General features: G+C 30.5%; 2 protein-coding genes across 6 annotated transcripts in view; one reads left to right on the top strand and one right to left on the bottom strand.

Annotated features, from left to right (window-relative positions):
* The window catches only part of LOC123293661 (AT-rich interactive domain-containing protein 4B), a 27,143-nt gene continuing 5,850 nt past the window's right edge, over positions 1-21,293 (top strand). For 2 of the 3 annotated variants that reach the window (XM_044874541.1, XR_006535030.1), the window contains exons 1-10: positions 1-164; positions 3,248-3,560; positions 3,993-4,161; positions 4,582-4,836; positions 4,952-5,150; positions 6,620-7,423; positions 7,482-7,729; positions 7,825-8,132; positions 8,204-11,036; positions 12,129-12,259. In XM_044874541.1, the coding sequence (XP_044730476.1) occupies positions 159-164; positions 3,248-3,560; positions 3,993-4,161; positions 4,582-4,836; positions 4,952-5,150; positions 6,620-7,423; positions 7,482-7,729; positions 7,825-8,132; positions 8,204-11,036; positions 12,129-12,259 (5,266 nt within the window). In that variant the 5' untranslated portion in view covers positions 1-158. The remainder of the gene's footprint in view (positions 165-3,247; positions 3,561-3,992; positions 4,162-4,581; positions 4,837-4,951; positions 5,151-6,619; positions 7,424-7,481; positions 7,730-7,824; positions 8,133-8,203; positions 11,037-12,128; positions 12,260-21,293) is intronic. The other variant, XR_006535031.1, reaches the window with a different exon arrangement.
* LOC123293663 (regucalcin-like) overlaps positions 14,438-21,293 on the bottom strand; it is a 26,706-nt gene continuing 19,850 nt past the window's right edge. For 2 of the 3 annotated variants that reach the window (XM_044874546.1, XM_044874547.1), the window contains exons 2-6: positions 17,411-17,571; positions 16,131-16,340; positions 15,848-16,069; positions 15,003-15,115; positions 14,438-14,939 (exon numbers count right to left, since the gene is read on the bottom strand). In XM_044874546.1, coding sequence (XP_044730481.1) covers positions 14,700-14,939; positions 15,003-15,115; positions 15,848-16,069; positions 16,131-16,340; positions 17,411-17,571 — 946 coding nt within the window. In that variant the 3' untranslated portion in view covers positions 14,438-14,699. Of the gene's footprint in view, positions 14,940-15,002; positions 15,116-15,847; positions 16,070-16,130; positions 16,341-17,410; positions 17,572-18,208; positions 18,320-21,293 lie in introns of those variants that run through there. The other variant, XM_044874545.1, reaches the window with a different exon arrangement.

The raw sequence follows: 21,293 nt of genomic DNA on the forward strand, positions 1-21,293 counted from the left end.
GCTTGTTTAGCTTTACGACGTTTTAACTTAAAAATAAAAAACAAAAAATTTTGAAAAATTTGAAAGATGTGCTGTAAAATAAATGATTTATTATTAATTGTATGTGATGTTTAATTAAATCATAGTCAAGATATAATTATCATCTGTGGATTAAAATAATGTCGGTATGTATGGCCTTTTATTTTATTTTTATACTAAAATAACATTTCACTTATGTTTTCTTCCACTTTCCAAATATTTACTAGATGCATAACGTCTGAAATTGTTCAATTTTCAATTTATGATTTCTTTTAAATTATATAATTTGTTTCTCACATAAAATTCATTGTAGATTATCGAAAAAATTGTATTCCAATTTTTGAAGTTACACATTATTACTATTTTTATGGATTTTATGTCTTGCCATAATTATGTAGGTCTCGAAATCTCGTGCAACTTTTGTTTTATTGCATAAAACAGGGTGTTTTATTCCAGACGTAATGGCATTGCATTTTTCAAATATATACCAAATTTGTATCTAAAATAAGCTTTTTTAATTTTTTGTTTCAATATGCAAATAACTTGAACTTATTTTTATCATTGAATTGATAGATAATGTAGTATTATACTAAATGCATTGTTTCTAAAGATTTCGATCTGAATTCATTGACCTTAAACGACATATAAAGCATCGATATTAGCGCAACATCTTTAATATTATTTCACTTTAAAAAATTGTATTAACCTCGTTTCTAGTAAATTCTAAAAGTTTCTAACTGAACAAGAGCTTTAAAAAGGGCTAATTTATGCTAAGTTGTCGTCAAGTGGTGACTAGCTACGGGCAGCAATAATCGAGATAATATTTTTATAATTGAATTGTCTTGGAAAAGGTTTGAAAGCTGGTTTGTTTGAAATTTCTCGAAAACTTCCCACAGAAATTCCTGAGATATAGCTCATTCTATTTATTCATTTTTTAAAAACGAACATATTTGCTATATACCTTCAGGAAAACCTCTCGAAGGGATGAAAATCGAGGTGATGGATCGGAGATAAAATTCCAATTTTTAAAAAACGACTCCAATAATAATTTTTCATAACAACTTATTTCTTGTGTCTTTGTGACCTTTATTTTGAAATGCATACACCTTCAGTTTTTCTTTTTAAAAACGGTCAAGGACGAAGGCGAAATAAAAAGGTTTTTAAGCTCTTTCCAGGATATTTGGCATAAAAAATATCTAATATCATAAATTTATCCTTTTAATGGTGGCTGTCCATACAGTTTGTGACTCAAATATAATATTTTCTTCAGATACACTTTCGCAGAGAAAAAAATAACTAGATTTACCAAACTTAAAACTTTGGAGTGAAGCATTGAGTATAGAACATACGAGAGTAGAATTCAGTCGTGTTTCATTTTGGTAGTTCATAGAAATGTTTGCGATTAGACTGTCACAAGTAACTGAATTTTAATATTGGATTATGTTAGAAATCGATGAGAAAAATCAAGAATAAATTTGTTTAATATCTAGCTTTGTTTTCGAGATATTGAAGCATGAAAATGAAACTACATTGCTTAGAAGAAATCACTCAAGAAATACACTATCTAGAATAAACTTGTAAAAGTAAAGTAAAAATAAAAAGTATCAAAAGCAGTAAATTTCAATATAAAATGGAAAATTGAATACCGCTTGCTGTAATTTTTTACTCGAAAATTATCAATACTGTAAATATATCACATGCGTTTTCATGTCATTGTTGGGTTTGTATGTCGAAGTTCGAAAATGAAGGCTTTAATATTTAAAAATTTTTCAATTAATGATACAAGGGGTATACAATTTTTTACCAGGTGTAAGAACTTTAGTTCAAACTTTTAATATGATGGTAAGAAAACTTATATTCTTGGTAATAGTCTCAATTTTTCATTCTGGCTTCCAATGAACTTTTAGCTTTAACCCTGAACCTGAAGAATTTTAGCTTTATCTCTACAACTTTTTCTTTTTGTAAAGAAAATATATTTTTTATCAACATTTATTTGACTTTGAAAGTCCGTTATAATGCAAGTACTTTATCATGCCGAAATTGATGAAATCGAAAATTCAATACTCAAATATTGGACCAACGGGTTCCGAAAATCATCCATAACTTTAGGTAAATAGTATGTTTCCGGGAAATGTTAACTTGATGTGTATTTTACATGTGTTTGCAAAATTGAAAAAACCACCGACAAATGTTACAGGTACGGAACTCTAAACTGGGACTTGTAACATACCTAAGAACACTCTCCATTAAATTAGCTTTTTTTTTTCTTAAAGATCTCTCTAAAGTGAGTTAATTTTGAAGATCATTGCCTCTTTTTTAGTTGTTTCGGCTTCGAAACCCTAAACTCACAATTGAAATATAGCTAAGAACACACCCCATTAAATTACCTTTCAAACAAAAAGAAATCAAAATCGATTTATCCGTTTAAGAGCTTTGATGTCACAGATAGACACACACAGACACATAGCAGACAAACTTATAACACCCCTCTTTTTGGTTGGGGGGTAAAAAACTACTTTGGCATATAGAATAGTTCGAAAAACCTGTGCTTATTTATTCATTACTAGCTGCGCTCCGTGGTGTTACCTGCGATTAAAAGAGAGTGGTATTACCCACGATTAAAAGAGTTACTGTGTAAATTAATCAATCCTTCTTGAGAAAAATGCACTAAAAATCTATTTTACAAACTTTTACAAAACCCTTTAAAAAACACGATTCCAGTATGCTATCCCATAGGAACCGTGCATTTTTCCGTGATATAATTAGAATATGTCATTTTTTTATCCCTAAACTACCACACTACCTATGCACTAAATCATGTCTATCCTTTGCTCTATGAAAATTAAAACAAATCTATCCCACGGGAACCATACATCATTTTACTGTGTCAAATTTCAACCAATTGCGTTCGGTAGTTTTTGTGTGAAAGAGTAACAAACATCCATCCATCCAAACTTTCACAAATATAAAATATATAACAGATTTCCAAATATATTGAATTATTTGTGTGGGAATTTTGCATTTAATGTCATGCAGATATCACTCATCAAATTGCATAACAAATAGATTTTTGGATGATTGCCGGCGTCAAGAGTATTAGTTCCATTGGCCGGTGGGGGTCCTTTTAAGAGGATTGTGAACTCATTAAACTTAACTTCTCAGTTCTATATTTATCGTTATCATAATACTTAGCGCTAATTTATCTAACTAATCACCAAATATTTTCTAGCAGGGTGACGATCCACCGTACTTACCTGTCGGTACTGATGTAAGTGCTAAATATAAAGGAGCATTTTGTGAGGCGAAAGTGAGTAAAGTAGTGCGTGTACTTCAATTAAAAGTAACATATGTGGGATCTGGACTTGGTACCGGTACTGTAACAGATGAACAAATTCGAATTATACCAACCGGTAATAATCAATCACAAAGTGGTTTATTACCGTTACGTGTTGGACAAACCGTACAAGTTAAGCATCCTGAAAAGAAAGATTATGTGAATGCAACTATAAATCGTATACGAGATTGTAGCCAGTATACTGTGGGTAAGTGTTTCATCTTGAATTCCCTTTCAAAACTGACTAAAAATTGTCGAGAATTATTTTCGTTCAGTCATCAATATTTATTTTGATGTCTAAAAGTATTACTATTTGACGCAACACACTTACGCCAAGGTTTTTTCCAGTCTTACAGACGTTTAATATAATTAAGACGTTTTTCAAAATTAATATCTTGAAGATACCAATAACTTCAGGAACAAACAAGAAGTTAGACTTTGTAAAATTTGCTGAATACAGTGTTTTGTTCGGTGCCTATGTTAACATGCTAAATCGTAACAATTTTAGTTTAATTATCTCAATTCATCGTAATTTAAGGAAGAAAAATTCGTTTTTTCATATTAATTTAAAAAAGAAAAGAAGATAAATATTTAGAAAGTTATTTTTAATTTTTCTTATATTGTTTTTTGTAATATTTAGTTTTTGATGATGGCGATATAACAACTTTACGTCGAACTGCGTTATGTTTGAAAAGTGGAAGGCATTTTAATGAAAGTGAAACTTTGGATCAACTACCACTTACACATCCGGAACACTTTGGTAATCCAGTCGTTGGAGGAAGACGCGGTCGCAGAAGTAGGCAGTTGAAGTAAGTATTAACAGTCTATAAGCAGTCATATAATTTTACCTCTCATGCACATAACATGAATCTAGGAAAAAATAGTTCCGGAAATACAGCGAAGGAAAAAAAAAAGAATTGACATATAAATAATATATAAGTAATTATAATAAAAATAGAATCAAAAAAAGAATCCGGAAAAAACTCCTGAATGTTGTATATAAAAATCAAAACTCAAGCAATTTTCTTAGCACAAAGAAAAAATATTGGGTGGATATCGTTTACGATAATACCTCCGTTTTCTGTAATAGTCTCCCATTTTTTAAAATCTGTGCAACTTCTTTCTAGAGTGGAGTTCCAGACCTTTTAAATCCCAATAACTCCATAATAGTTATAGGTTATAGGTTACGTATGAAGATCAATATTTTAAATGTATCTATGAATTTTTAGGGAAGATAGTAGTGATGAAGGAGAAGATGATGATGATATGGAACTTGACCGAAGTTCTGGTTCCAATGCAAATGCAGCTAATATGGGGAAAGATGTCGGAAAGGTGGTTTGTGTTGAGACGAGTGAAGGTAAAAGAAAAGCATCGCGAGATAGTAACTGGTTTCCCGGTTTAGTTGTAGCACCAACCGCACAAGCTGCTGTACGAATAAATACTCGCGAAGAATGTTTAATTCGTTCATTTAAAGATGGTCGATAGTAAGTAAAATTTTTTAATTAATATTTTCTAAATAAAATCAGTTATTGGGGAGCGAGAAAAAAATGTTATATACCAAATTTGAAGTAAAAAAACAAAACTAATTTTTTGTTTTAGCTATACCGTACCCCGTAAAGAGATGACTGAGTTTAAACGTGATGGGTCCTCTTCTCGTGTTGACAGTCCACCATTAGCTGAAGCCGTTGATAAAGCAATAAATTATCTAGACAATGCAGAACTTCCGCAACATTGGGATAAAGATGTGTTATTTGGTTTACATTTAGGTGATTTGGATTCTGATGAAAATTACACAGATGTAAGTTACATTTTATATATATGTCAACGTAAGATTGTAAACTAACTAGTAAAATTGTAAATTTGGCTTCCAAAAACCACTCCAATCCATTGTAACAAGATCCAACCCAACTTAAAACGGGTTTTTGGTAACCCGTTTTTATCTCTTTCTAATAATCTAAAATACGATATTAATACTTTGACTAAAAATGGCGACTATAACTTGTAAAATACATTTTAGAATACTTACTGTTCCTTACTAATACTCAGCACTTCTCACTAAAGTTGAAATGAGGGATGGACGCTTTTTAAGGTTGTACGATCACTATGGCTATTTGAAGATAAAAAGAGACATGCCATGTTTTTTTTAAAGATGTAAATACATTATTATAATGGCTAAAAACAGGGAAAATCAAATCGAAAATTATCATGGAATATGATTAATCGGGAATTATATTGAAAATCAATGAAAATTAAGAAATTTTAAGTTTTGAAAGATATTAAATTATTGTTTTTATCAAAATCTCAAACATACAATCAATAATTTTTACGATACTTAATTTCTTAAATTTTATAGATACATTTTAAGTCAAAATAAACGCAAGAGTTGAACTACTCAAAGTGATTTTACTATAACAGTATGTGTAATTCACATATAATGTATCTAAGAGGTAAAACACGCAGATGTTTTGTGACACAGAGTGTGCACTTTTAAAGATACCAAGAAATACAAAATGTAAATGATTTTGTTGTCCCTGTTATTCAGAAATGTACAGGATAAAGAAGATCATAAAACAAATTATAAACCAGTTCATTTAACGACTGATGAGTAGTTCATGAGATATATCCCCGAATTGTAGGATATCATATGGAATTTTGAGCGATACCACAGAAAATATTCGACCAGTTGTCAAATGTCCTCTATTTTTGAGTCAAAATTACTCTATATAACGATTTTTATTAAATTTCGAAACAAAATTTTTTTGTAATTTTCTCAAAGGGCCTTAAGGCAATTTCAGATAATCGAAAATTTTTATGTTCTACGATTTTGATAAAACTCAGGATATATGGTAATTTTAACTAAAAAATACAAAAATCGCTTGAATGCGTGAAAATGATTGGATGCGTAGTTTTTCACATATCGTCCAAAATCCCATACGAAGAGCGATTTCTCTAATCGATTCCAGATAATATGTATCTTAAACTCATAAAAACTAGATTTTCGTGATTTGTGAGTTCCAATTATTCTAAAAAGTAAAAAAACCGAAACAAATTTGTGACAATTTTTTAATATTCTGTTCACTTAAAACCGCGTATAAATCACTTGATTCCTTCTCTTAAGAATTCTGAATAATTCACTTCAACCAAACCTTGTGTTGTTTTTATCTGTAAAATTTTAGTTGAAAGATTTAATGGCCATGCCGTTAGTTGCAGCTATAAAAACATTACTGATAACGAAAACTCTATTTGTATAATATTTGTTTGTTTTAGAGTTCGGACGATGAGCCTCGTGAAGAAAAAGATCATTTTGTGGCACAATTATATAAATTTATGGATGATCGTGGTACACCACTGAACAAAGGGCCAATAATATGTAATCGCGATGTTGACTTATACAGATTTTTTCGCATTGTCGAAAAATTAGGCGGCTATAATAGTGTAACAAATAAAAACCGTTGGCGAGCGGTAACAGCTCGATTAGGTTTTACCAAAAACAGTGCAACAACATTAAATTTAGTAAAACAAGCGTATTTTCGATTTTTATTTCCATTCGAAGAGTTTAACCGAAAATTAGGATGCACAATGGTTGCACATCCTCGTAATGTAAAAAAGAATCGTGGGCGTAGTTTAATCCGGGACAAAGATCGTGCTACTCCTGTTCAAATAAATAGTCCGAAACCTGAACCGAAAACAGAAGATAGCAACGATACGGTTATATCAGAAAAAGAGAAAAAAGAGGAAGTTGTCGAAAAGGAAGAACCTGTAAAGAAAAAAGTTAAACCACCACCGGTTAAAGAAGAATCAATTGTTAAGATTAAAAAGGAAGATGTCACAGATTCATCAGGTAGTGAAGGAATTTTGGATGTTATCAGTGACAATGTTCAAACACCCACTACAAAAAAGACTAATCAAGAAAATGTTGCATCATCTTCACAAAAAAGTGCTAAAAAGCAAGCGGAGACTTCCAAATCAAACACATCAACAGCAACAAAACGTTCCAAAGTACCTGGTGAAAAAGTTAAAGCGTTAGTAGAAAAGTTTGAGGAACAAAGCAAATTAGAAGATGATGAAAAAGTATGTTTTATTAAAGTTGAAGTGAGTTGGTCGTTTCTAAAGTCAGCATATTTTTCAGGTACAGCAAACTCGATCGAAGTCAAGTGCAGCCGCAGGTTCACGTAAAGATTCAGCAATATCACCAGAACGTAAAGGTCGTGAAGCTAAAAATTCAGAAAAACAAGATGAAGTTCAGAAAAGCAAGCCGTCGAATAGTACATCATCGGGTAGCAAACCACAACGTTCTAGTCGACCTAGTGCTGATGAGGAAAAGAAACGTGGGAGAAAGAAGAAAGATCCTGAGGAAAAAACTCAACTCAGCGACAGGTGTGTTATTTTAAAATGAAGTGCACCTTATTAAAACTGGCGTGTATGTTTCTAGTTTTTCGGTGATTTACAAAAACTGCTTTTGTTTGTTTTAGTTCAATGTCGGATCCTCCATCGGTTACGGTCAAAAATGTTAATATTGGCGACAAGTTAATTGTATACTATGGACCAAATTTGGAATCAAAAGTTACTTATGAAGCAAAAGTCTTAGAAATTGAGAGAGATGACGCTGGACCAATATATTTGGTACACTATACTGGTTGGAATAATCGTTACGATGAATGGATTAAGCCACATCGAATTGCAGAAAATATTAGTCAAACGTCAAAAGGAAAACGTCCTTCAAAAACTTCATCTGCTAAAAGTACAAATAATAATCAAAGTGCTGGAAAACGAGGGCGAGGTATTTATTTTCAGAGATAAATTTATATTCTATATTACGTCATTTGTAAATATTTTTTGTTTGTTTATTAGGTGCATCAGTTTCTAGTAGGAATACGTCTTCAGAAAATCAAGGTCCACCACCAAATCAAGCACGTTCTACCACACCATCATCAGTTACATCAACATCTAGTCGAACAAAATCGCCAGCAACTCCAGCAGCCAGAGCTCCCTCCGCTAGATTAGCTAAACAAGCGGAATCAATAACAAAACGATCAACAAGTATAAATAATGGCAATCAATCTTCATCAACTCGTCAATCATCTACTGCAAGTGACTCAGAAAGTGGTAACAGTGATTCAGAAGATTCTCCGAAACGACGGCCAGTTAAACGAAAAGAAGAAACACCAGAACGAACACTTGATGAAGAAAGTCCAACTGAGCGTCCAAAACGTGCCAGAAAAACTCCTAAAAAGAATTTAGTAGAAACGGTTACTGTTGTTGCAACTCCTCCAAATAAAGTAGCTCCTATTGTGACAACCACTCCTTCAACACCAGTCGAAATATCAGAGCCAAAAGGTCGTGATTACGATTTAAATCAAATACGATCTGAATTAAAAGGTTTCGAAAAAGCTTTGAAATTGAATTCGCCAACTAGTACAAATCCTCCAAGCACTATTGAAGAAATAGTACCAAAAGTACAATTAGAAGCAACACCAAAAATAGTATTATCAACAAAACCACCAGTTGAAGAAATAGTGAAAAAAATAGAAAAATCTCCCGAGAAAGAAGTTTCAAAAGAAAAGGAAATTAAAGAAATCAAACCAGCCGCAACTGATGATATATATGAATTCAAAGAACCTGAACCATTGGAATTAGAATCTCGTGCAAAATTAAATGACGATAAGACCGCAAAGAAACGTCGTCTTCTAGAAGATTTGGATAAACCTATTGAAAAAGTATCATCTCCCAAGAAAAAACTACCTGCACGGACACCACCAAAAAGTGATAAAAATGATACTGATAAAAAATCAAGATTTAGACGTAATTTAACGAAAAAATCAGAAGATTCTGAAAGTTCATCGCCTGAATCAAAATCACCAGCATATACAGAAAAGAATATTGAAGCACCAAGTGAAAATACTAAAACTCGAATTTTGTATGCGAGTGAAGAAGCGTTTGATAAGCTTGTAATTTCACCTAGCTTCAATTTAAAAACATCAATTACTCCATCAAAATCGCCTGTTCCACCTGAAGCTAAAATTAAAATTGAAGAAATTGATACTAAATTAATTAAATCTGAAGTTATTATTGAGGAAATGAAAATTATACCCGAAGAAAATTTAATGACTGTTGATAATGATATTAAAGATTCATCAAGCTTAGAAAATTCTGATGAAGATGATCCTATTCATGTAGCAATACGAGGCATTGCAGAATCGAAAGATGACGAAGATAGTGGCGATCAATTATTAATAACTCAAACTTTTACACCAATTACAAAAGTTATGGAAGCTAAAAAAGAAATTTGTTTAATTACAAAAGATATCATTGAAACTAAACCAGTAATAATTCCAATAGTTCCAGAAGTAAAAGAAATCAAAGAAGATGTAACGATTACTTCACCTCCATCTGAAGATATCCCAGAGAAACCAATTGTTACTGAACAAGAAGTTGAAATTGAAGTTAGAATTTCTCCGTTAGAATCAGAAAAAACAGTAATAAGTCAATTGAAAAAGGAAGAAAAGGTTAAACAAATTTCACCTGCTTTACAAGAAACTGATAGTTCATTACTAGAGGCAGCAATTCAACCTCCAACAACAGAACTATCAAACACTGAGAATATAATCATTCCAAAACGAACTGGTCCTCGAATAGCTAGTTCAATTTTACAGAAATTCAATGCAATTAAGAAAAAGGAAGAAAATCCTTCACCGGTGAAGAGTGATACAACCGTAGTTAGTAGTGATGAAATTGAAGACACAACAAAGAGTCCGATTAAATTATTTATTGATGAACCTGAAGTTCCGATTAAAACAGAAATTAAAGAAGAAGATACAACAACGCCAACTTCATCAGAAGTAATTGCAAGTCAACAAGATTTTAAACGACGTATTGTCAGTAAGAAAAATCTTAGTCGAGAATTCATAGATTCTGATGAAACTGATAGTGACAGCGACAGTGAAGAACGCTTAGTAATAGCACGTTCCGATGACGAATCACAAACTAGTCAACCCGAATCAACCACATCAAATGCACCTGATAATAAAATTATTGATTCCGTGAAAGATACTGATAGCAATACATCCGCATTGCGAATAAACACCGAAGAAAGTTCACAAGATAGCAAATCAAAAATATACTCATTCGAAAGTACTATAGTCGAAACTAAAGAGGAAAAAATGGATGTTATATCGTCGGCATCAAAAACTGAAGAGGAGCCTGATAGTAACATATCTTTATTACTATGTGAAGAAACTATACCAGGAAGTCCAGCACCTGTGACGGAATCAATACAAGTTAATATTCCAGAAGTACGAACAAAACCAAAATCCGCTAAAAGTTTAGTGCTTGAAATACCATTCGCTAGTGCACCAGGTACCAGTAAAACATTATTAAGTGAACAATTAAAACATAGTGGTGTGAAAGTTGATACAAAATCCTCCTCATCGACACCAGTAACAGTGGTATCAACACCTACTGTATCAAATATTCAGTCTAGTGTAAATACAATATTGCCGGCTAATATATCGTCGACAAATAATAATGGTGGAAATATTTCGACGACTCTTGTTACCAATACTATTAAACCATTAATTACTGCAGATATTGTGAAAGAAGATGTTGAAGATACACCTCTTGTGTCCGCAGTTAATTCACCACCTACTACACCAGAGAGTTCTATATCTAATTTATCACCTAGAGGGTAAGTAGCTTATTTTAACGTTTTATTGATACGATCATATTTTAAATCTTAGAAATTTACTTACCCCATTAAAATTATAATGTTCGATTAAATCCGGAGACTATTCGTACTTTTTTTCAGTGTTAGATCACAAAAACGAAAAAGTCCGGCTCAAAATCAGAGAAGTGGACGACACTAATTATTACTTTCAAATGTCTCTGAGACAACGCTTGACCTAAATCCAGCCCTGGCTATTTTATAAAAGCAAAAATTAATTTAAAAAATCAAAAAACCCGACTGCTATAAATAAAAAATGAAAAGAAAAAAACAAGTCCAATAGCTTAAATAGCGACTTCACAGTTATTATGTGTAAAATTTCAGCCGGTCTAGATTTTAATGAACCCCGACTGTTAAGTCGATATTTTTATTTTGTAAATTAATTTTTTTTATTATTAACTTTTTAGTTAGGATTTTCAAATACTTATTCAATGATACCTCACTTATCATAGTTCGTCGACTTTCATTTTCAGCTTATGTTTGTATGTTTGGTCCCTGTGATGCTCTAGAGACCACCAAACGCGCTAGTCGATTCTAGATGATTCTTACCTCAATCGATTTGGTCTATTTAATACCTATTCAATGATTCCTCACTTAGCATGGTTCGTCGAATTTCATCTTTTTCTTTTTTACGGTCTGGCGGTCGCCATATTGAATTTTCATTACTGCCATATTTTCAGTGACATTCGCAAGATTTACTACAATTTATCATTTGGTCATTTTTTCTGTTAATATTCACAGAGAAACTTTTACTATTTAAAAAAATTGCTGTAGCTTAAAATCAAAAGACAATCGAATAAGACAATATGATCTCTATTACATTTACCTGATTTCTTCCGATTCACCCTGTATATTTCAAAGTAATAAAAACATAAAAAGAATTTAAAATTAAGTTGGTAGCACTTATTATATTCAAAAATTTATTTGTTGAAAATTTGAAATGCTGAAAAACGATTCGCTTTTGTTTTCATTCCAAAAAAGGACTGACAATTAAAAAATATTCAAGTTTTAATTAAATAATTGAAATTTAAATAAAATGTCTTGCAATAATTACAGAGAAAATGGTGGATCATCATCCGGAACAGCCGATGAAAGTGTAAAATCTCAACGGGGCTCAGAAGCTAGTGAAGTTGAACAACCGTTTAGAGCAGTTAGAATTACAAAACCTCAACATTATAGTGAAGAAGGTAAGCATATAATTTTTACTTACCGTAATATTTCTGTACTTGTTACAAGGATTGCCGAAAGGAAAAAAAGAACTCCATATAATCTTGCTATGTGCAACTGTGTTTAAAAAATCTTAAAACCCTTGTAACTCTACCATCTGCAAAATTAGTTTCGTTGGATAGTTCTTTCAGAGAAGACTAGAAAGTTTTAAGAAAATTTTTTCCTCACACAATCATAATGCGAAATATGGAGTGCCAAATAAGAAGCTCCAAAATCTCGTCCATTATCTCGTTAATTGTATGTACATTGTGTTAAAAAAAAAAAATTTTATTCTAAGCCTCTACCACTGTGCTCCCCGATATTATGTTATGTTTATGATTCATCTGAATATGCAGGGTATACAATTTTAGAGCAATTTCGATATTCGTGGTCACAACTCGACAACTGATTCTTACAAATTTAGTTAAAATAAAACGAAAATATAGGACATAATTTTTTAAATTTTGCCTTTCTGATTTATTGTAACTTTTTATAATAGTCACTGTATATATGAAATATAAGCTTTTAAAGGTATACCAATTTTTAGTCCCACATTTGTAACGCTTAGAAATATTGATGGTACGAACAAAGTTTTGGTATTGGTGTTCATAAAATCGTTTTAGTAGTCGGATTTCCTTTTACCCGCCTGCCATCACGATAACTTAAAAATGAAAGGAGATATCATGCTGAAATTTTTATATCGTGTTCAGGTCATAAATAAGTGAATTTGAGTTCGTAAATGAACAACATAGGTGTCTTGGGTTCGTAGGATCCATCTTAAAAATCGTTAGAGATAGAACAGAAGTTTAAATGTACAGCTTTGTTTGAAACATTTTTTCGTAAATATCATTGAATTCCCCTGAAGGAGCAAATTAGGGCAAATTTTTGGTGTCCATTTTCTCCAAAACTAAAAAAAAAAAATTGTTGAAAATTTGTAAATAGTCAACTAGTGAGTCTTGTGTAAGATTTTCGAGAAAGTTTTCTACTAATTTTTTGTGTCCATTTTCTCCAAAACTAAAAAAAAAAATTGTTGAAAATTTGTAAATAGTCAACTAGTGAGTCTTGTGTAAGATTTTCGAGAAAGTTTTCTAGAAAATGTTACGAAAATTTTCGAAATTTTCAAAATTAGAACAAATAGAGGACGGAAGTCCACCATAATTGTGTTTGTTTTTTAAAATTCTCTAATGTATTAATAGTAAGAACTGATATTTAACATTGTCTATACTCAGGATTTAACTATTAACTCAGTCTATTACTTATTTTCACTTGTTATTTCATGTATTTTCCATTTCTTTGCTTACATTTTACGTTCTGAAAGCTGTCATTTTCTGTAATCACATTATTTTCCGTGGCAAAAAACTGCATCAACTGTATTTAAAAACTAAATTTTTCTGTAATAAATATTTATAAGTGGCACTCCACCTCAAAGCAAATTTACAATTATTTAGGGTTACGGGTTGTCCATGTCAGTCGAAAGGGTAATTTCTAAACAATAGACCAGCATCCAAAAGAGGGGCTCCTCCCCAAAGTAGAAATGAATAAAGGTATTCAAATGAAAACACGTGGTCACCATGCCTGTAATGGATTCGTTCAAGAACGGGTCTTCTACGTTCTAAAATTTAAATTAGTGTCGTCAATGAGTATTTTTGTTGTATTGATTACTCGAAAACCAATCAAAAGTTGTTTCTCTTCATTTGAATTGGTTAGGTTAGGTTATATTGGCTGTCCACGAAGGAAACACTTAGGCTATAGAGCCCATTGTGTTACCATATAATATGTTTTACCACCTTTTCGCTGATAATTTCATTTTATCAGCTCCTCAATTATTTTCAGAGGCTGAGTGCACCTCCTTCATGCATATACCATGCACTACACCAGCCCACAACAACTATTAATTAAATTAATTTTGTTGTGACGGCGATAATCGAACCCGCTACCCTAGGCTTACCGCGTACGGAATTGGTTCCGCCTTAACCAACTGAGCTACAAGGGTTGACTTCATTTGGACTGAGAACTAAGTAAATCCGATTAGATAGTAATAATTCGAAAATAATTTTAAGAAAGAAAAATAATTTTAATTCTTACGGAATCAAGCTTTTAATAATTTTGACTAAATATACATAAAATTAATACACACTTAAATTTAAAATTAAACTAACATAATTTTATTTTTCATTAGACAGGTTTTTTGTAATATAGTACATGGTAGTTTTTACTACTGAGGTATAAATAATGTAGAATGAGATAATACTTTTAGTGTATCAAATATTGGATATGGAATATTGGATACACGTTCCTTTTTTTAGGTATAAAAGTACATGTACTTTTTACACACCGCGATCATAAAAAGCTCTGATGAAAAGCATCTTTTACACCTTACAATTGGTACACATACTTTTATGTAAATGGAATATATATAGCCTATTTTTCATATTTTGGCACAGGATTACCAGGATATCCTTGAGCTGGATAATTTTTAATTCTGAATACAGCACCAGTTTTAGGATATTTCTTAAGATTATCAGCGTCAGCTCCTTTCTGGGATGTTGCTATGTATAAATCATTTAAATTAGGACCACCAAATGTAACGGTTGTTACTTCTTTAGCCGGTACAGAAATTGTATCAATAATTTTTTCTAATTTGGGATTGATAACAACAACCTGGAAAATTAAAATCGTGAATTAGCTAAAATGGTTTTTTTACTGAATCATTTTGTAACTTACCTGATAACCGCCGTAACACGCTAAGTACAAATTTCCGTCCGTATCGATTGTAATTCCATCAGTTTTTCCTTCCACCTTGTGTTTATTAAAATCAAAAATGGTTTTTCTATTGGCTAAAACAAAAATTTCATAAATAGATCAGATTTTTAACATTTTATCACTACTCGCCAATGACCACAGGAAGTAAGAGCTACAATTACAAAGTCTAGCTCGTTGTATCAATCTTTTCTTTGTTTAAATTTTTTATATAATGAAAATCCTGACTGCCAGTGGAGAGGATAAAATAGTGAAAGGATAAGAACAATTAGGTGTACCACGAATGAGTTCCTAATTCCTAGACCAAGAGAACCTCTGTTCTCTCGTTGAGAACAAGCTGCCACCCCAAGGCGGAATGTCTCCGGATAAGAGGTGATATTTTGAGAAAATAGAATTATGTCGAGGCAAGACGCCACGCAGAAAGCTCATAGCTTTTTGGCCGCGATTTCTTCCAAGGTTGATGAATCCAAAGTTTCGGACCCAAATATTCTAAATGTGACAACCTGTAGGTTTCTGTAGGTACAAATAACCTGTATGGAGATTTCATTGTCCTCCATACAAGAGCCCACTACCCTTCTAAACTGCGCTCTAGTGAGTTTCTAGCAGTAGTTATACATAGTTTGGCCTGTCGCATGTCCTGCGCAAAGTCGCAGTAATCACATTTGTCGCAGTCATTCCTTAAGGGGTTTATGAGTTTTCACGTTTTTTAAGTTAATTTTGGGAAGACCATTTACAAACGAATACATATAAAACATTTCTTTAATTTTAAGATCCCATTAGTTCTTTTATCGAATAAATTAAACACATACATAATATATTTTCGCTTTTTAAATCGTAGTCGAATCCTTCGATTTTATTTTCACCAGTATCAGTCCAATACATATATTTATTATCACTAGTCCAAGCTAATCCATTTGATATATAAATATTTTCAATTCTTGGTACAAATTCTTTTGTTCTAATATCAAAACTATACATTTTACTATTCACATGTTTTACTTTATTTGGAACTGGTTCAGGTCCCATAAGCCCTAAAACCAAAATCATATTAATTATATTGCATTAATTTTGCCAAGAATTCGCTTTTCATACCTGCCCATATGATTCCATTGTTATCTACTTTGGCATCGTTAAATCGTGAGCCTTTTTCAGCATCAGCTTTTGCAATTACTTCGGTGTATGTTAAATTTGAGTCTTGTTTTCCATCCCATTCGATAACACGAATTTCTCGACCAGTTCCTATTACATATCTATTTTCTTCATCTTGTATGGGAAATACAAAACCTGGTTTTCCTTCGCCCTCTAAAAACCAAAGAATTTAAATATTTTATTGTTATAATCTAGAAATTAGAAAAATTTGACAAATAATATGTTGGTTTTCGATTTTACTGGCATTTGATTATTAAGACTTTATCGGTAAATTGTTTTCGTAATGTGTAAGGTAAAGAAGACTAAAGATCCTAAAAAATTAAAAAATCTAATTAATTTACAATCAGTTTGGTTTTCGAGATAGGATCAAAAATATCCCTAAAATATAGGGTTTTATATATGATTTCGGATGATATCAATTGAAAATACTTGGCTAATCGTCAAATGGACACGATTTTTATATTTTTTGAGATCAAAATTACACATTTTTAGAGATCTAAGTACAATATTTTTAGAGAACGCTTATATATAGAAAACGGTGAGGTAAGATTAAAAAAAAATGTCAAAAAGTGAAGAACCACAAAATAATCTTTATTTTCGTCAATAACGAATTTTTATTTTAACGATTATATATCGAAAATTGTGGGTTTTAGTGAAAATTGTCACGAGTCAAAAAATACAAAATATAAATTCGAATTGCCTTTTTTTTTTCGTCAAAAGAGTTGTCGGTTAAAATTCACTTTTTCTTTATCAAATGCTTATATCTCTAATACGGTGACCTAATGTAGAAAATGTCAGGAGTAAAAAAAGTTTAGAATTGGCCAAAATATGAAATCGAATAGGTTTTTAAATGTTAAATAAAAAAAATGGGATGTCCGGAAGTAGGGTACTTCTGCCACATCCTATGGAAACAATTCCTTGGTTAGACTGTTTTTTTCGGTTTTATTTCCTCAATTATTTATTCAACAATGTCTTTACTTAATTGGTAGTCTTTATTTAAAAGAGCACATAACTCCTTAACTATTGTGTTTTAGTAAAAAGTATATATAAGGCACTTTCAACTTAAAATTGTCAAAAGAATACGCTCTTAAACTATTTATATCGAGTTACAGAACATCCTGCATATACACTTTAAATTTATTAAGGTTCAATTAATTTTTTATGTGCTTATTAATATAGTGTGATTTCCAAATAAACTTGTTTATTATCTACTGTTTCCTTACCTACTTTAGTTGAAGTATGTTCTAATGTTTTAGGATCGAACTTATTGATTCTACTGTTGGTGATATCAACGAAATACAATAATTGTTTATCTGCATCCCAATGTAAACCTTCACCAAGTCCAACAGGCTCTGTTACTGCTTCTAATTGATGCTTTTGTGCACTGAAAAAAAAAACATTTACTAAATAAAATTAAACGAATATATTGTAGAGCTGACGAATATATATTAAGCTTAAGCCGATTGTCTCGTTATGGGCATAGTGTCAGAAAATTTTAATATTGATGCATTCATTCTGAGTTTCAAAAAAACCCAAAATTATTGACCGTTTCATTATTGAGATATAATTACTCAAAATTAATCAATGTTATTGTTGAACAGAAACGACTATAGCTAGAGTATTGGTAGTTAAAAAGAAATGTCTATTTTAACACATTACGAGAAAACAATATTTTTTACGAGAATACTTCGCGTTGTACATTAGAGTTAAAAATAACACACTATTACCGTGCATTTAGCCCAAAACATTTTCACAATATTTTCTCAATATATTATTTCTTGTTGAAAAATTCATGAACTTATTTTTAAATTTTTATATAACACTCGCCAAATTTCAATACAATATCTCTTTCAGATTTTGAGTTAATATTAACGGACAGCCAGGTTTGTGAAAATGCAATAACTAGATCAAAATATTGTTTCTACTTGCAATATTTTTAACCGTGATAAACTAAGGATTAAGCTAATATTTTCATGTATATAAACAAAGGAAATAAAAATATAATAATTAGTTTCCCATACCTTACACTCATAAAAAATAAAAAGAATAATAATCGAAATTTGACCATGTTTTTTCATTAAAAACTTGATCACTAATTGTTTATTGATGTGTGCAGTGGATTGATTTACTTTTACTGATGAATATAAATTTTGTTTAAATTATCGAATATATATAATCATGTAAGTTATAATTTTTTTTCTATTTGTTAACAAAATTAATTTTTATAGAGTGCTAGCAAAATATTTCACATATAATATAATAAATATCTATTTGTTATACATATTTATACGAAGTTTCCTGTGACCCGATAGATATAGTTTAAGAGCGTATTCTTTGGAGAATTTTCAGTTGAAAGTGTCTCATATACTTTTGCCCAAAACCCAATAGGAGTTATGGAGCACTATTGAATTTAGCCAATAAAGTAAAGATATTGTTTAGCAAAATTGTTTAATGCTTTATTAGTTAAAAAATTTTCTTCGTACACTACTAGAGGGACTATTTTCGACCATATTAAGAATAGCTTTTTCTTCGTAAAGTTCTTGCTGTGTGGGACGTTCTGCTTTAGCTTTAGGAAAAATACCTTTCTACAAAATAACAATGATCTTTTTAAGAAAATTTGTTTAGTAGGAATTATTCGATCAGGAAACCGCCGCCGATATTCCTGCACTGGCGCTATTGCAATTCCGTCACAATATCCGTAAATAAAATGAATATCGGTATGGAAAAACAATAGGCTTTTGTCCTAAATTGGAAAAATTGGTTTATACGTTACATTAGTATCTAATTTTATGTATTATTTAAAAACAAAAAACACGATTTGCATTATGTATTTTGCATTTTCAAAAATCAATTCAAATTTACTAAGAAAACAATGTAGAGTGTCATGCCATCTTGAATGACATCACGACTTGGCATACAATCATTTTTGTGTATACCAGTTTAAGCAGTTGTATTTAAAGTAACCTGCTTCGTTCTATTAAAATGTAATGTTGTTTACAAGGCGTTTGTCATGGCGTGACGTAATAATTTCTATACTTTCTGATTGGTGTTTGCTGCCACGTGACTGTATGCCTAATTTTATTAAAATTATTTTTTTAAATAATAATTTTTATTTTATATGAAAAATAGTTTTGGGTTTTGCTATCTACATATCATGATTAATCATTAGAAACTTTTATACAAACGATTTATTCTTAGTGAGCAAAAGCCTATTATATGGCCAATCAAATGAATTTGCTCCTCTTGGTAGATCTTTGGGGACATAATAGTGGACAAAACTCCTTAACGGTAATCAGGAAAAATTGATCTAGAAAAAATAGACAAAAAATTTTATAGGCTGGAATTATTGTTGTAATTACGAGTTTGTTGAGTTGAGTTTGTCAACTCTAGAGGAGTTGGTTGGGTTCTGAAGTTTTTAGTCCTTAGCGTTAAAAAATGGGACATTATTACATAAATTTTTTTCGGTTCTTTTTTTCCCTTCCTAACTATTAGGTTTTGGACAAAAGCATATAACACTCTTTCGACTTAAAATTAAAATGCATATTCCAAAGACTATGCTCTTAAGCTATGTCCGTCGAGTCACGGCATTCTGCTTATACAAATTATTTCTTAAATTCTTTAAATATGTAACAAAAATTTTATCGTTATAAAAATTTGTAATTTTTAATTAGATGGAAACAGCCAACAAAAGAAAAATACTTATAGAGATTGGAATACTAAGACGAAAAGTCTTTTGGATTTTTTCGATGTGGCACACGATGTTAAATATTGTTTTTAATTTTAAGAATTGCTCGACAAATATTAGGAAAACTGAAACTTTTATATTAAGCAAAGTTGTAGGAAATAATATTTACTTCTATTTTTACCATCAGACCATTTTTTTGCTAAATTTCGTAATATGTATTTACAGAATAATTTACGTTAGTTAGTATCGAACCCATGACCCATGAGTACCATTCTAAAGAGTAATTTCTTTAACAAATGATGAACTTTTGAAGAGGATTTAAAATTCTTAATAACCCACCCTGTATAATATCAATTCAAAAAAGTTATATTTTATTGGTTAGTAAAACCAATCAAGTTAAGAAAAAGTTTAAAATTTACATTATTTTATTTTCAATTCACGATAATTTGACAAAATGATGATTTTCCTTACATGAAACAAAAAAAAGGTTAAGCATTTTTATTAGTTATTTGTAATAGTTTTTTTTTTTTATTATTTTGTTATCTTTTAATATTAGCTTATATTCACGAAGTAAATTTTCCCCAATTCTTAGAACAAAAAGAGGATAATTACGATTAGCTGACTCATACCGATGATGACTAATTTTTAGCCCAAATACATTTTTAAGATGTTTTTCTTCGAAACAAAAATTATTTCGATCAAAATTATTAATGATTAATTGAACATAATTTTTTCTTGAAAAATATTAGTTACAAAAAAAGTTTTTTTAATCTAGTCCAATCGTTTCCAAAGTGGTCTATGAGAATAGGAAAAGAACTACTATCACCCTTTATATATTTGGTGACTGCAAAAAATATGTCAATAAAAATAAAATTATTTATATTAGATATAAATCTTGTTTTTTCTTTTTACGAGTTTATTCTGACATAAATATTTCGAAATAGTTTATCTATTTTTATTTTAATAGTTTTTTGTTAATGAATTTCTTATCTAAACTATAGAAGTTCCCTAACATGTTCAACAACATATTTACGCACTCAAATGTTAATTAACGTATTATCAACAACAACAACAACAAAAAAAAAAAAAAATTTGATAAATGTAATTATATATAATTAAAATAAATTTTGATATAATTTTAATATGTTTGAAGTGCATTGCCTAAAAAATCTATTTTTAATTTTAATATTATCAATTCGATGTGTTTGTTTTTCTTTAGTTTAATGCAATTTTTTTCACAAAAATAGAAATAAAACTTTGTTATAAAAGCACAAATAATAAATAACAATTTTCGACTTTCGGCTTGATTTTTTAGTAATTTTAATTAAAGTAGTATTTAAAATAATATATTAGGAGGCCATTTATTTATTAAATCAATATGTTCCCTTGGAAACCAATAATTTATGTACCCTCTGTTAATA

This window comes from Chrysoperla carnea, chromosome 2, assembly GCF_905475395.1.
Source record: "Chrysoperla carnea chromosome 2, inChrCarn1.1, whole genome shotgun sequence".
Taxonomy (NCBI): Eukaryota; Metazoa; Arthropoda; class Insecta; order Neuroptera; family Chrysopidae; genus Chrysoperla; species Chrysoperla carnea.